We start from the raw sequence: 14,390 nt of genomic DNA, 5'->3' as shown, positions 1-14,390 counted from the left end.
ATTTGTTATGCTTTCAGTGGAAGAAGTTAACTGTTCTTTCTTCAGCCCTTTAAATACACTTTTTCTCTGTAGATTAATTTTGTTTGGTTTAAAGTAGACTATCCTGTGATCCCTGTCATATATGCCCCACCCAATATATACCTGACTGGCACAGTGCTGTCAATATATTCTTTGTATTTAAGTACTTTAGGAGATTTTCTAGTGAATGTAGGACTCTTGCCTTCTGACTCTAAGAAAAGCATTGGCACAGAATAAAATTGTCATTGATTGGAGACAAAAATGCTTACTAGAAAATGGATTCCTTAAAAATGTTCTTTTCTTTTTTCCCTAGACAGTGTCCCACATGAAACTGAGTGCATTTCAGGGCGCGAAGAGGGGACCCCCCAAAATGAAGCCTCCAACAGACATTGTAGATGCAGTGCCAAGCCCTGATGTTGTTCTTGCCACTCTTAAACGCAAGTACATGGCAACCAACAGCATTAAGGTGGCTCAGAAGGTTCTGGCAGAAATCAGTGAGCATCTGCAGGTGAGCATTGTACATTCCATACTTATCCATGCAGAGCCCCTTGCGCTTTATCACTTTCCCAAATTAAGGTTTAGTGAATCCTTTTGGTGTTCGTAGTTTGACGCTAATGTTATTATTTTTAATGCAATGAATGGTAGTGCTGTCTGTTGAACTGTGAATTGAATTGACTTTATTTCTTGCATTATTCACGTACATGAGTAAAAATCTTTATGTTACTTATCTGTCCGAATGTGCAAATTAAAGAAATTTGTAATAAATAGTATGTACAGTAAGATATACAGCAAAACAGTCAATATAGCTTAGAAATACAATTGTGTCAGTATGAATTAATCAGTCTGATGGCCTGGTGGAAGAAGTTGTCCCGGAGCCTGTTGGTTCTGGCTTTTATACTGCGGTACTGTTTCCCAGATGGTAGCAGCTGGAACGGTTTGTGGATGGGATAACTCTGGTCTCCAGTGATCCTTTGGGCCCTTTTTACACACCTATTACTGTAAATGTCCTGAATAGTGGGAAGTTCACATCTACAGATGCACTGGGCTGTCCACACCACTCTCTGCAGAGTCCTGCGATTGAGGGAAGTACAGTTCCCATGCCAGGCAGTGATGCAGCTAGTCAGGAAGTAGAAAGTCCTTAGGATTTGGGGACTGTGGACTGAATAATGGAGTTTGCTTTGACTTTTGGTCACTAAATGACTGCAAGCTGCAGATCTCAGGGCAGAGCCATTTTCTGAGCTGGGGCATTCTCCATTGATTCCTGGGTGCTCCAGAAATTGCTGAGCTGAAGCACCTTGTATTTCCCAGTAATATAATGAGGTTTTGTGTGTCTAGTCTGGTCCTAGTCATTTGTATGAGGGTGCTCACCTTAACTTTTAAAAAAAAAAGTGAATTAACAGTAGTTTTGCTTTGAAATAGTCTAATTTTTTTAAAAAGATCATTTTCATGACATGTTGTTGGAGGCCTATTCAAACAGTCCATTGATGTGGCCTTGTCCTGCTGTCTGAGTCCTCATCGCCACTCGTTAAGTCTCACAAGTATGGCCTGTATGGGTAATAACTGAAAGATGTGAGTCAGGATACACATCTGACTTGTTAACTGCTCCCATCTCCACAGATGCTGCCTGCCTGCTGAGTACTTCCTGCATCTTCAATCCTTATTTTTCAGTCAATTATTTGAAATCGGTCTCATTAGTGAAATTGACTGTTTAGGTTTCTGCATAAAGAATCATAGTGATATGCCTTTTGACCTATGCCAACCATAAATCAGCCATCTATACTGAACCCTTTTCTGAGCACATAACACCTTCTATGTCTTGGCGACTGAAGTGCCCATCCAGGCATTTACATGTTGTCTGGCTACCTGCCTTTGCCACCCACTCGGGTAACGTATTCTAGATTTCAGAGACACAAGAGGTTCTGCAGATGCTGGAAAACTACATTTATTCCTATCTATAGATGCTGCCTGACCTGCTGAGTTCCTCCAGCACATTGTGTATTATTCCAATTTCTGGGTGAAAAAGTTCCTTCTCTGATCTCTTCCACATTTCTTGCCTCTTATCCTATGCCTACTCCCTCAAGAGTTAGATACCTGTTCTGGGGAAAAGTTTCCTGCAAGCTACCTTTCCTATTCTCCTGGCAATTTTGCATACCATTATTTGAACACCTTTCCAAGGAAACCAAACCTATTCAGTCCTTATAAATGAAACGCTCTATCACAGCAATATCTAATGGAGGTACAAGAGATGTTTCGGACAAGACGCTTCATCAGGGTCTCCTTCAAATCCTTCAAGAGACCCTCCAAGCCCTGATGAAGAGTCTCAGCCTGAAATGTCGATTTTTATTTATTCACTTCTGTAGATGCTGCCTGACCTGCTGAGTTCCTCCAACAACTTGTGTGTTGCTCTGGGTTTCCAGCATCTGCAGAATCTACTGTGTTTATGCTGGAGGAACCCAGCCGTTTGAGCAGCTTACGGATTGGGGAGGAATTGTTGATGTTCCAGGTCAAAGCCATGCAACAGTCCTGCTTCACCGATGCACCCATTCTCTTGCAGAGAAAAAGAATAATTCAGGAGTCCATGAGGAAGATAGTTTCCATTGTTACAGGATCTGAGGAACAAACAGAACGGATTCTAAATTCTCGAAATCGTATCTACGATCACACATGCTATCAAGCTGCAAATTACTATTTCAAAACCCGCTGCTTCAACTGGCACTCGATACTTGTAAGTATCTAATTTCACTGAAAAATTATTTTTTGTTTAGAATGAGAAACCTACCACATGTTAGTTTGTTTTTTCTTGGTGGGGGGGGGGGCATTTTCGGGATCTCGGTTTGGAGAAGTCATTGTCATCAGTATGCAGCCAAGAGAATTTCCTTTGTAGTACAGCAGTTTAAAAAAAAATGTTGGGTCAGAACTTGCTGAGGCAACTTTGCACGGAACTACTGGCCGTATTTTAAAGTCAGTGCACTTGGAGCAGTTATAATGGCAAATGCTGGCCTTGTGCCAGATTAGACCGTGAGCCAATCTATTTGAATAGAGAAAAACAGCTTCAAGGGAGATGAGGAACATACAATAACTTAAATGTTAGCTGAATGTATTGAGGGCACTTAACTATGTTTTTAAGAATTTTGACATTCCCAATTAGACTATTTTAATTGACTCATTTAAAAAATAATTTTATGACTGTAAAGGGCATATGGGCAGGTTCCACTATGACCAAGTAGCCAGCTGTCTATAGTTTTTCTGCCTTTTTGTGAGTGGGGCTTGTCTTGTCCTGTGCATTATATTGCACAACCCTGCTGCTTCAGAAGGTGACAGCTTTTGTAAGTGAATTGGTGCTTTTAGATTTAAGAAAGGTAAGGTTATATCACTTCCATTAACAGATAACAGGCAACAAGGTGCAGTCCAGCAAAAGCTAAATTTATGTTAACTTGCAATGATGTAGTAATCATGAGACACTGAAAGTCATGAGTGGGTAACACATGCACATAAATCTTCTGGAGTTTCCATTGTACTGTCAATTTCTCAAAGTTCCCTCCTAGACATCATCCAAAAGGCACCTTGCTCACTAAATACTGCCTTCTTGTTTGATCATGGGGCTCCCCCATTGCATGGTGTAGTCTTGTCATCTGCGGCCACTCTAAATGGAATTCACAGATTATTGACCTGTACCAGAGATTATCTGGACTCCTATTTCCTTGGCTTGTAAATGGTAATTAATCTTGATGTGTGTTGCTCAATGCCTAATGATTGTTTTTGTCTGGAATCATGTACACCACCCTTGTGAATCTTTTCTGTATTCTCTCTAGTGTGGTGACATTGTTCCTATCGCGAGGCAATCAGAATTGCACATAATACTCTTTCTTTATTAATAATGCTAGTTTTTCCTTTCTGTTTGCAGAATGAGTATGCACTGAGACAACTTTATGCTTTAGTCAATCTTTGTGAAGAAGGTTTCTCAATAAACAGGTAATGTTTTCTGTTTTGAATTTTATCACGATGTATTTCATTACAGTCCAATGGCTTTATCACAAATGTTTGGAAAACCTTGTAACCAACAAATTAAAATATTCTTTATTATAGTGATGTAAATAACATGATGAAAAGTAAGTTAGAGAAAAAAAAACAAACTGGTCTGACACAAGGCCCCAACTTTTTTTACGTGCATTGTAGTGCTGTTGGCCACATTTTCTGAGCATTTCACTTTTTTCGTGCCCCACCCTGAACACTGTCCCGCTTGTGCTTTTTGTATATTTAATATATCAATTCCTTGTATTAAAATTTCTAGGAATATTTTGAACTGACTATTGCATCCCCTTTTACAGTATTCTTCACGCCATGGATAAAGTATGCCTTGTGAGGAGTTAAAATGCACTGGACTGAACATGCAGAAAATTTTATTCTATTTTGATTTGGAGCTTCAAGGATTAGAAATGATGGAACAGATCTGTTAATTCGCTGTGGAACACCATTCTCTTATAATATTGCTTTTCATAAATCTTGATTTTCATACTATTTCTGCACAAAGTTTACTCAGATTGCCTTACCGATGGGAAATTAATTTTCTGCGATTATGCACCTTGGTTAGCCAAAGATGGATTCCCTTGATTGTTTTAATACTCGTTGTACGTAACCGGGGAAAGCACTAATAACCACTATGTTAATGTTACTGTCCTCAAAATACATGTATGCATAAAAACAATGTATAAACCAATGAACTGAGAAAAAACCTTCCTCACGTCCGTTGAAGATATTTGATATGACCAGAGTGAAAATGTTGACAATTGCATACATTCCTACCTCTAACAGGATTATTAAATGCAATTTGAATAAAGTTGCCTGGTAGTTCCGCTCCCTCGTATTGCAGTTTCAATATAATATATTTCTACTTATGAAAGTGCGTTTCTTTTCATCTTGGCAAACACTAATAGTGAGTTGTGATATGCAGGGGGAAGCTGCTGTTGAAGTGGTTGAGGAAGTTATGACTGAGTTACAATCAGTGGCTGTCAACCACACTAACTATATAAACTCTGCGAATTGTGAGTTTTCGTTGAGAAAGACTGTGTGATTCTGTTTCTCGGCTTTATGGTGATTACCTTGATGGGAATTGACCTGCATTCGTACTTGAGATTTCTTTTTGAAACAGTCGGTCTGAGAGGTTCACATTTACGGAGCTTTCAAGAATGAAAGCTGAGCAATGTATGTGGCTGGAAGTGTGCCGAAATAGATCAGATCAACAAAAAAAAGCACGACTGGTATTTGTCACAAGTTATTGATGCACTTCTGTCTTTTACTTTTGGGACTCAGTATTACAGTTATGATTTCTTGTATCAGATTCCATCCTCTTCAGTCCCCTTTCTATTCCACCTATCAGCTTGAGCAGGGTGAGTGAGTGTGTGCTGAATCAGGGAGCCTTGACCTAGTTCCATATTCCCTAATATTTCAGATAAGGATCGGAAATAGAACAAAATGTGATATCATGTTCAGGAGTATCACTGGAGAGGCTCCATTTTGTGTGTATAGTATTTATTCTGTTTTGGGACTGTGAGAAGGACAAGAATGCACTGCAAGGTATATCATACCTTCTAACTTCTGATGAAAATGAAACATCTGGTTCATTGCTGTGCAAAAGAAACTATTTACAGCTTTTACAGCACCTGCACCTGCTTGAGAGCTGGCAGTGGCCAAGGCTGAACAATTCATTCTGGAGAAAGAATAATGTTCCAAGCACACTATGCAATTGAAAGTCCAGTATTCCATCATTTGTTCTTCTGCAATCCAGAAGGTTGTGAAATAGCTGAAGGATGAAATCACCCATATCCTTTCCCTCCACAGTTTCCTGCTTGTTTTTCAAGATCTTGATACTGTTCTGATTAAGTTGGTGAAACTAACTATGCAAAAGCCCAACACAGAACATAGAATAGTACAGCACATTACAGACCCTTCGGCCCACAATGTTGTGCTGACCCTCAAACCCTACCTCCCATATAACCCCCCCCCACCTTAAATTCCTCCATATAGCTGTCTAGTAGTCTCTTAAACTTCACTAGTGTATCTGCCTCTACCACTGACTCAGGCAGTGCATTCCACGCACCAACCACTCTGAGTAAAAAACCTTCCTCTAATATCCCCCTCGAACTTCCCACCCCTTACCTTTAAAGCCATGTCCTCTTGTATTGAGCAGGGGTGCCCTGGGGACGAGGCACTGGCTATCCACTCTATGTATTCCTCTTAATATCTTGTACACCTCTATCATGTCTCCTCTCATCCTCCTTCTCTCCAAAGAGTAAAGCCCTAGCTCCCTTAATCTCTGATCATAATGCATACTCTCTAAACCAGGCAGCATCCCGGTAAATATCCTCTGTACCCTTTCGAATGCTTCCACATCCTTCCTATAATGAGGCGACCAGAACTGGACACTGTACTCCAAGTGTGGCCTAACCAGAGTTTTATAGAGCTGCATCATTACATCGCGACTCTTAAACTCTATCCCTCAACTTATGAAAGCTAACACCCCATAAGCTTTTTTAACTACCCTATCTACCTGTGAGGCAACTTTCAGTGATCTGTGGACATGTACCCCCAGATCCCTCTGCTCCTCCACACTACCAAGTATCCTGCCATTTACTTTGTACTCTGCCTTGGAGTTTGTCCTTCCAAAGTGTACCACCTCACACTTCTCCGGGTTGAACTCCATCTGCCACTTCTCAGCCCACTTCTGCATCCTATCAATGTCTCTCTACAATCTTCAACAATCCTCTACATTATCTACAACACCACCAACCTTTGTGTCATCTGCAAACTTGCCAACCCACCCTTCCACCCCGCCATCCAGGTAGTTAATAAAAATCACGGAGTAGAGGTCTCAGAACAGATCCTTGTGGGACACCATTAGTCACAATCCTCCAATCTGAATATACTCCCTCCACCGCGACCCTCTGCCTTCTGCAGGCAAGCCAATTCTGAATCCACCTGGCTAAGCATGCCTTCTGACTTTCTGAATAAGCCTACCATGTGGAACCTTGTCAAATGCCTTGCTAAAATCCATGTAGATCACATCCACAGCACTACCGTCATCTATATGCCTGGTCACCTCCTCAAAGAACTCTATCAGGCTTGTTAGACACGTTCTGCCCTTCACAAAGCCATGCTAACTGTCCCTGATCAGACCATGATTCTCTAAATGCTCATAGATCCTATCTCTAAGAACCTTTTCCAACAGCTTTCCCACCACAGACGTAAAGCTCACTGGTCTATAATTACCTGGACTATCCCTACTATCTTTTTTGAACAAGGGGTCAACATTCGCCTCCCTCCAATCCTCCAGTACCATTCCCGTAGACAACGAGGACATAAAGATCCTAGCCAGAGGATCAGCAATCTCTTCCCTGGCCTCGTGGAGCAGCCTGGGGAATATTCCATTAGGCCCCGGGGACTTATCCGTCCTAATGTATTTTAACAGCTCCAACACCACCTCTCCCTTCATATCTACATGCTCCAGAACATCAACCTCACTCATATTGTCCTCACCGTCATCGAGTTCCCTCTCATTGGTGAATACGGAAGAGAAGTATTCATTGAGGACCTCGCTCACTTCCATAGCCTCCAGGCACATCTTCCCACCTTTATCTCTAATCGGTCCTACCTTCACTCCTGTCATCCTTTTGTTCTTCACATAATTGAAGAATGCCTTGGGATTTTCCTTTACCCTACTTGGCAAGGCCTTCTCATGCCCCCTTCTTGCTCTTCTCAGCCCCTTCTTAAGCTCCTTTCTTGCTTCTCTATATTCCTCAATAGACCCATCTGATCCTTGCTGCCTAAACTTCATGTATGCTGCCTTCTTCCACCTGACTAGATTTTCCACCTCACTTGTCACCCATGGTTCCTTCACCCTACCATTCTTTATCTTCCTTACTGGGAAAAATTTATCCCTAACATCCCGCAAGAGATCTCTAAACATCGACCACATGTCCATAGTACATTTCCCTGCAAAAACATTATCCCAATTCACACCCGCAAGTTCTAGCCTTATAACCTCATAATTTGCCCTTCCCCAATTAAAAATTTTCCTGCCCTCTCTGATTCTATCCCTTTTCATGATAATGCTAAAGGCCAGGGAGCGGTGGTCACTGTCCCCCAGATGCTTACCCACTGAGAGATCTGTGACCTGACCTGGTTCATTACCTAATACTAGATCTGGTATGGTATTTCCCCCTCGTCGGCCTGTCGACATACAGTGACAGGAATCCAAATGTTAACTTCCCAGTTCTCAGAGTGAGATTTCCTGGTAATTGACTTAAATGCAAATCATGCGATAGGTATAAGAATGTTTTTGTTTGAGTTGCAGGAAAAATGTTGTGTGGGATTTTCCCTGGAACAAGAAGCAAGTCTTAGGTCCATATCATATGGTTAGTTACTCATTCAATAAAGGATTTTTAAAGAAAAATGCGATCTTAACCTTTATGAGAACAGGCTTCTTGTAGATCTGGTACCATGAAATGAATGCACAGCAAGAGCCATCTGTTCTGTTACATTGAGACATCTGTTCACTCACCAGCCCACGGCTTAAACAAAACACTTGTCAACTTTGCTTAAAAGAAAACAAATTATTTCTTCATACATGATCTTTTATCAGGGTCATCTTCAGAGAAAATAGCCCACAAATGCATTTAGAGGTGAGTGTGGGATTGGGATGAGGTGGGAGGCAGCCGTAAATCTGTTCTCTTTATTATTTAATTTGAACTGCTTTAGATAGTTGCAAATGCTGCTGAAGAGACAGTGGAAGAAATTTAACTTGCATTTAATTTTTTGTAACTTGTACTATATTTGGCAACAGGCCTCTTAATTTTATGTATTGCGTTGCTGGCACTGTAAGTAGTATAGATAGAAGTATCAAATTACAAAATGATTACAATAAAAATAAAATTCAGTGCACCCAGTTAAGTCTTTTAATTTGGAGACACAAAGCAGAGTGGAGAGCACATTCTAAATGATCAAAAACTGGAATCACCAATGGCCCAAGATAAAGTAAGAGCCCATGTCCACGGTTAATTAAAATGTTACAGACAAGTTTAACAATGCAAACACGAGGAAATCTGCAGATGCTGTAACTTCCGCCACCTCCAACGGGATCCCACCACTAAACACATCTTTCCCTCCCCCCCCTCCCCACTTTCCGCAGGGATCGCTCCCTACGCGACTTCCCTGTCCATTTGTCCCCCCCATCCCTTCCCGCCGATCTCCCTCCTGGCACTTATCCTTGTAAGTGGAACAAGTGCTACACATGCCCTTACAATTCCTCCCTTACCAACATTCAGGGCCCCAGACAGTCCTTCCAGGTGAGGCGACACTTCACCTGTGAGTCGGCTGGGGTGATATACTGCGTCCGGTGCTCCCGATGTGGCCTTTTATATATTGCCAAGACGCAGGCTGGGAGACCGTTTTGCTGAACACCTACTCTCTGTCCACCAGAGAAAGCAGGATCTCCCAGTGGCCACGCATTTTAATTCCACGTCCCATTCCCGTTCTGATATGTCTATCCACGGCCTCCTCTACTGTCAAGATGAAGCCACACTCAGGATGGAGGAAGAACACCTTATAATCCGTCTGGGTAGCCTCCAACCTGATGGCATGAACATTGACTTCTCTAACTTCCGCTAATGCCCCACCTCCCCCTCGTACCCCATCCATTATTTATTTATTATATATTTTCTCTCTCTCCTTTTTCTCCCTCTGTCTCTCTCACTATACTCCTTGCCCATCCCCCCCTCCCCTTTCTTTCTCCCTAGGCCTCCTGTCCCATGATCCTCTCATATCCCTTTTGCCAATCACCTGTCCAGCTCTTAGCTTCATCCCTCCCCCTCCTGTCTTCTCCTATCATTTCAGATCTCCCCCTCCCCCTCCCACTTTCAAATCTCTTACTATCTGTTCTTTCAGTTAGTCCTGACGAAGGGTCTTGGCCTGAAACGTCGACTGCACCTCTTCCTAGAGATGCTGCCTGGCCTGCTGCGTTCACCAGCAATTTTTGTGTGTGTTACAGACAAGTCAGTCTTGCATAGCAGCTTGGTGGCTCCAGGCTAGGTTCAGCCACCTGTCTAGTTTACAGGAGTTAGACATGAGTGGAGACAGATCTTCTGAAAGTCGACTTCACCTTTGAGATACAAAATACGTAATTAATATTATTTAGCATTGTGTGTGGAGCAGGAAGCAACAGACCAATTATCATGCCAGCACTTTGAAGAATGTTGTGACAAGTGTAGAAAGCACAGGGTCACTTCATTTACAGGCCTCTCAATTACGTGTTTTCAAAACAACAGCAGATGATTTTTATAAAAATAGAGCACACAGATATGCTGCAGTTTAAACATAACTAATACCAAAATTTATCATTCTTTATAAGGGTTACAGGAAGAGGAAGCCATCTCTATTCTTGGATTCCTTACGGGTTTTCAGGCAACATGTGGGAACACCATGTAACACCAAGGGAAAATGGAAACTGGTACACAGTGAGATTCGGAAGGAAATGGGGTGGGGGGGGAATAAGTTGAGATCTTTTGGAGAGAGAAATGAAACTTGCTTAGTAGCAGTGAGAGTTATTTAGATTCTGCTTACAATTAATCATCAACCCTTAATAAATCCGGAAGTGGAGGTGCAGTTTATAAAAGATGAAAAAAAAATCAGTTTCTCCACTGGTTTTGACATGTGTTCCTGATTCCATCTCTGAGAAAACCAGGCTGAAAATCCAATGCCCTTCTTGAATAGCCAGTTGGATTTCTACAGTGCTTGCCTGAAGAAACTTCAGGTATATGGATCTCAAGATAATATATGGTAACTTACCCTCTGTGGCCACTTTTTTAGGTAGGCCTGAAACCTGCTCGTTAATGTAAATATCTAATCAGCCAATCATGTGGGAGCAACTCAATGCATAAAAGCATGCAGACATAGTCAAAGAGATCCAGTAAAGAAGAAAAGAAGAGCTTACGAAAGGTTCAAAAAACTAGGTAATGATAGAGATCTAGAAGTTTATAAGGCTAGCAGGAAGGAGCTTAAGAATGAAATTAGGAGAGCCAGAAGGGGCCATGAGAAGGCCTTGGTGGACAGGATTAAGGAAAACCGCAAGGCATTCTACAGGTATGTGAAGAGCAAGAGGATAAGACGTAAGAGAACAGGACCAATCAAGTGTGACAGTGGAAAGGCATATATGGAATGGGAGAAGATAGCAGAGGCACTTAATGAGTACTTTGCTTCAGTATTTACAACGGGAAAGGATTGTGGTGATTATAGGGATGATTTACAGCCGACTGAAAAGCTTGAGCATGTAGATATTAAGAAAGAGGATGTGCTGGAGCTTTTGGAAAGCGTCAAGTTGGATAAGTCACCGGGACTGGGTGAGATATACTCCAGGCTACTGTGGGAGGCAAGGGAGGAGATTGCTGATCCTCTGGCGATGATCTTTGCATCATCAATGGGGACAGAGGAGGTTCCAGAGGATTGGAGGGTTGTGGATGTTGTTCCTTTATTCAAGAAAGGGAGTAGAGATAGCCCAGGAAATTATAGGCCAGTGAGTCTTACTTCAGTGGTTGGTAAGTTGATGGAGAAGATCCTGAGAGGCAGGATTTATGAACATTTGGAGAGGCATAACATGATAAGGAACAGACAACATGGCTTTGTCAAAGGCAGGTCGTGCCTTATGATCCTGATTGAATTTTTTGAGGATGTGACTAAACACACTGATGAACGTAGATCTGTAGATGTAGTGTATATGGATTTCATTAAGGCATTTGACAAGGTACCCCATGCAAGGCTTATTGAGAAAGTAAGGAGGCATGGGATCCAAGGAGACATTGCTATGTGGATCTAGAACTGGCTTGCTCAGAGAAGGCAAAGAGTGGTTGTAGATAGGTCATATTCTGCATGGAGGTCGGTTACCAGTGGTGTGCTTCAGAGATCTGTTCTGGGACCCCTACTCTTCGTGATTTTTATAAATGACCTGGATGAGGAAATGGAGGGATGGGTCAGTAAGTTTGCTGATGACACAAAGGTTGGAGGTGTTGTAGATAGTGTGGAGGGCTGGCAGACGTTACAGTGGGACATCAATAGGATGCAAAACTGGGCTGAGAAGTGGCAACTGGAGTTCAACCCAGATAAATGTGAGGTGGTTTATTTTGACAGGTCAAAAATAAGAACGAAATATAGTATTAATGGTAAGACTCTTGGCAGCATGGAGGATCAGAGGGATCTTGGGTTCTGAGTCCATAGGACACTCAAGGCTGCTGCACAGGTTGACTGTGTGGTTAAGAAGGCATACGGTGCATTGGCCTTCATGAAACATGGGATTGAGTTTAGGAGCCAAGAGGTAATATTACAGCTTTATAGGACACTGGTCAGACCCCACTTGGAGTACTGTTCTCAGTTCTGGTCAGCTCACTATAGAAAGGATGTGGAAACTATAGAAAAGGTGCAGAGGAGATTTACAAGAATGTTGCCTGGATTGGGGAGCATGCCTTATGAGAATAGGTTGAGTGAACTTGGCCGTTTCTCCTTGGAGCAACAAAGGATGAGAGGTGACCTGATAGAGGTGTCTGAGATGACATGAGGCATTGATCGTATGAATAATCAGAGACTTTTTCTCAGGGCTGAAATGGCTAACACGAGAGGGCACAGTTTTAAGGTGCTTGGAAGTAGGTACAGAGGAGATGTCAGGAGCAAGTTTTTTATGCAGAGGTTGGTGAGTACGTGAGGTCTATAAAAACCACCTGGTAGAGTTATTGACCCCTTCCTGTTCCTAACTTCCACCCACAGGGACTCAGTAGATAATCCCTCCATGACTTCCTCCTTTTCTGCAGCCATGACACTATCTATAATCAACAGTGCCACGCCCCCACCTCTTTTGCCTCCCTCCCTATCCTTTCTGAAACATCTAAAGCCCGGCACTCAAAGTAACCATTCCTGCTCCTGAGCCATCCAAATCTCTGTAATGGCCACAACATCATTGCTCCAAGTACTGATCCATGCTCTAAGCTCATCCGCTCTGTTCATGATACTCCTTGCATTAAAATAGACACATCTCAAACCATCAGTCTGAGTGCATCCCTTCTCTATCACCTGCCTATCCTCCCTTTCACACTGCCTACAAGCTTTGTGAGCCAACCTCCCCTTCCTCCATCTCTTCAGTTCGGTTCCCACACCCCAGCAATTCTAGTTTAAACTCTCCCCAACAGCCTTAGCAAACCTCCCTCCCAGGATATTGGTCCCCCTCGGATTCAAGTGCAATCCATCCTTTTTGTACAGGTCACACCTGCCCCAAAAGAGGTCCCAATGATCCAGAAATCTGAATCCCTAATCCAACTACTCAACCACAGATTTATCCTCCACCTCATTCTATTCCTATACTCACTGTCATGTAGCACAGGCAGTAAACCTGAGATTACTATCTTTGTGGTCCTGCTTCTCAACTTCCTTCCTAACTCCCTGTAGTCTGTTTTCAGGACCTCCTCCCTTTTCCTACTTATGTCATTGGTATCAATATGTACCATGACCTCTGGCTGTTCACCTTCCCTCTTCAAGATATTATGGACACGATCAGAAACATCTCGGACCCTGGCACTTGGGAGGTAAACTACCATTTGTGTTTCTTTCCTGTGTCTACAGAATTGCCTGTCTGACCCCCTAACTATAGTGTCCCTTATCATGCTGCCATCCTCTTCCTTTCCCTACCCTTCTGAGCCACAGAGCCAGACTCCGCCAGAGGTACAACCACAGGTACTTCCCCCAGGTATGCCATCCCCCCACAACAGTACTCAAACAGGAGTACTTATTGGTAAGGGAGACAGCCAAAGGGGTACTCTCAAGTATCTGACTCTTGCCCTTCCCTCTCCTGTTACCCATTTATCTGTCTCCCAAGGCCCTGGTATGACTACTGCCCATAGCTCCTCTCTATCACCTCTTCACTCTCCCTGACCAGATGAAGGTCATCGAGCTGCATCTCCAATTCCCTAACCTGGTCCCTACGGAGCTGCAGTTTGATGCACCTGGTGCAGGTGTGGCCGTCTAGGAAGCTGGGAGTCTCCCGGACATCCCTCATCTGACACCTAATACAGAACACTGGCCTCACAGACATATTTCCTATTCCTCACTTGCCTCGCCTTGAACCATTATCGCCGAAGCCCCATTGAGCCAAAGCCCTCCAGCTCTGTCTCCCTCTGCTCTGGCACTCTCTCTATGAAGCCAGCTTCTTTTAAATCCTTCCCGCCTGTCAAACTCGCTGACGTCCACGTGCTTGTGCAGTCATGCCTCGTTCAAACCGCTGAGGGAAAAACTGTCTTCTTTTAAGTCCTTCCAGCCAGTCAAACTTGCTGATGTCCACATGC

General features: G+C 42.9%; 1 protein-coding gene across 4 annotated transcripts in view; it reads left to right on the top strand.

Annotated features, from left to right (window-relative positions):
- The window catches only part of lgmn (legumain), a 62,018-nt gene extending 57,147 nt beyond the window's left edge, over positions 1-4,871 (top strand). For all 4 annotated transcript variants that reach the window (XM_072271664.1, XM_072271674.1, XM_072271683.1 and 1 more), the window contains exons 11-14: positions 332-526; positions 2,573-2,743; positions 3,923-3,990; positions 4,347-4,871. In XM_072271664.1, coding sequence (XP_072127765.1) covers positions 332-526; positions 2,573-2,743; positions 3,923-3,990; positions 4,347-4,389 — 477 coding nt within the window. In that variant the 3' untranslated portion in view covers positions 4,390-4,871. The remainder of the gene's footprint in view (positions 1-331; positions 527-2,572; positions 2,744-3,922; positions 3,991-4,346) is intronic.
- Positions 4,872-14,390: the final 9,519 nt, after the last annotated feature.

The sequence above is a fragment of the Mobula birostris genome, chromosome 1, assembly GCF_030028105.1.
Source record: "Mobula birostris isolate sMobBir1 chromosome 1, sMobBir1.hap1, whole genome shotgun sequence".
In the NCBI taxonomy this organism is placed as follows: Eukaryota; Metazoa; Chordata; class Chondrichthyes; order Myliobatiformes; family Myliobatidae; genus Mobula; species Mobula birostris.
Note: the sequence above shows the minus strand (reverse complement) of the source record. Positions and strands in the feature narration are given on the sequence as shown.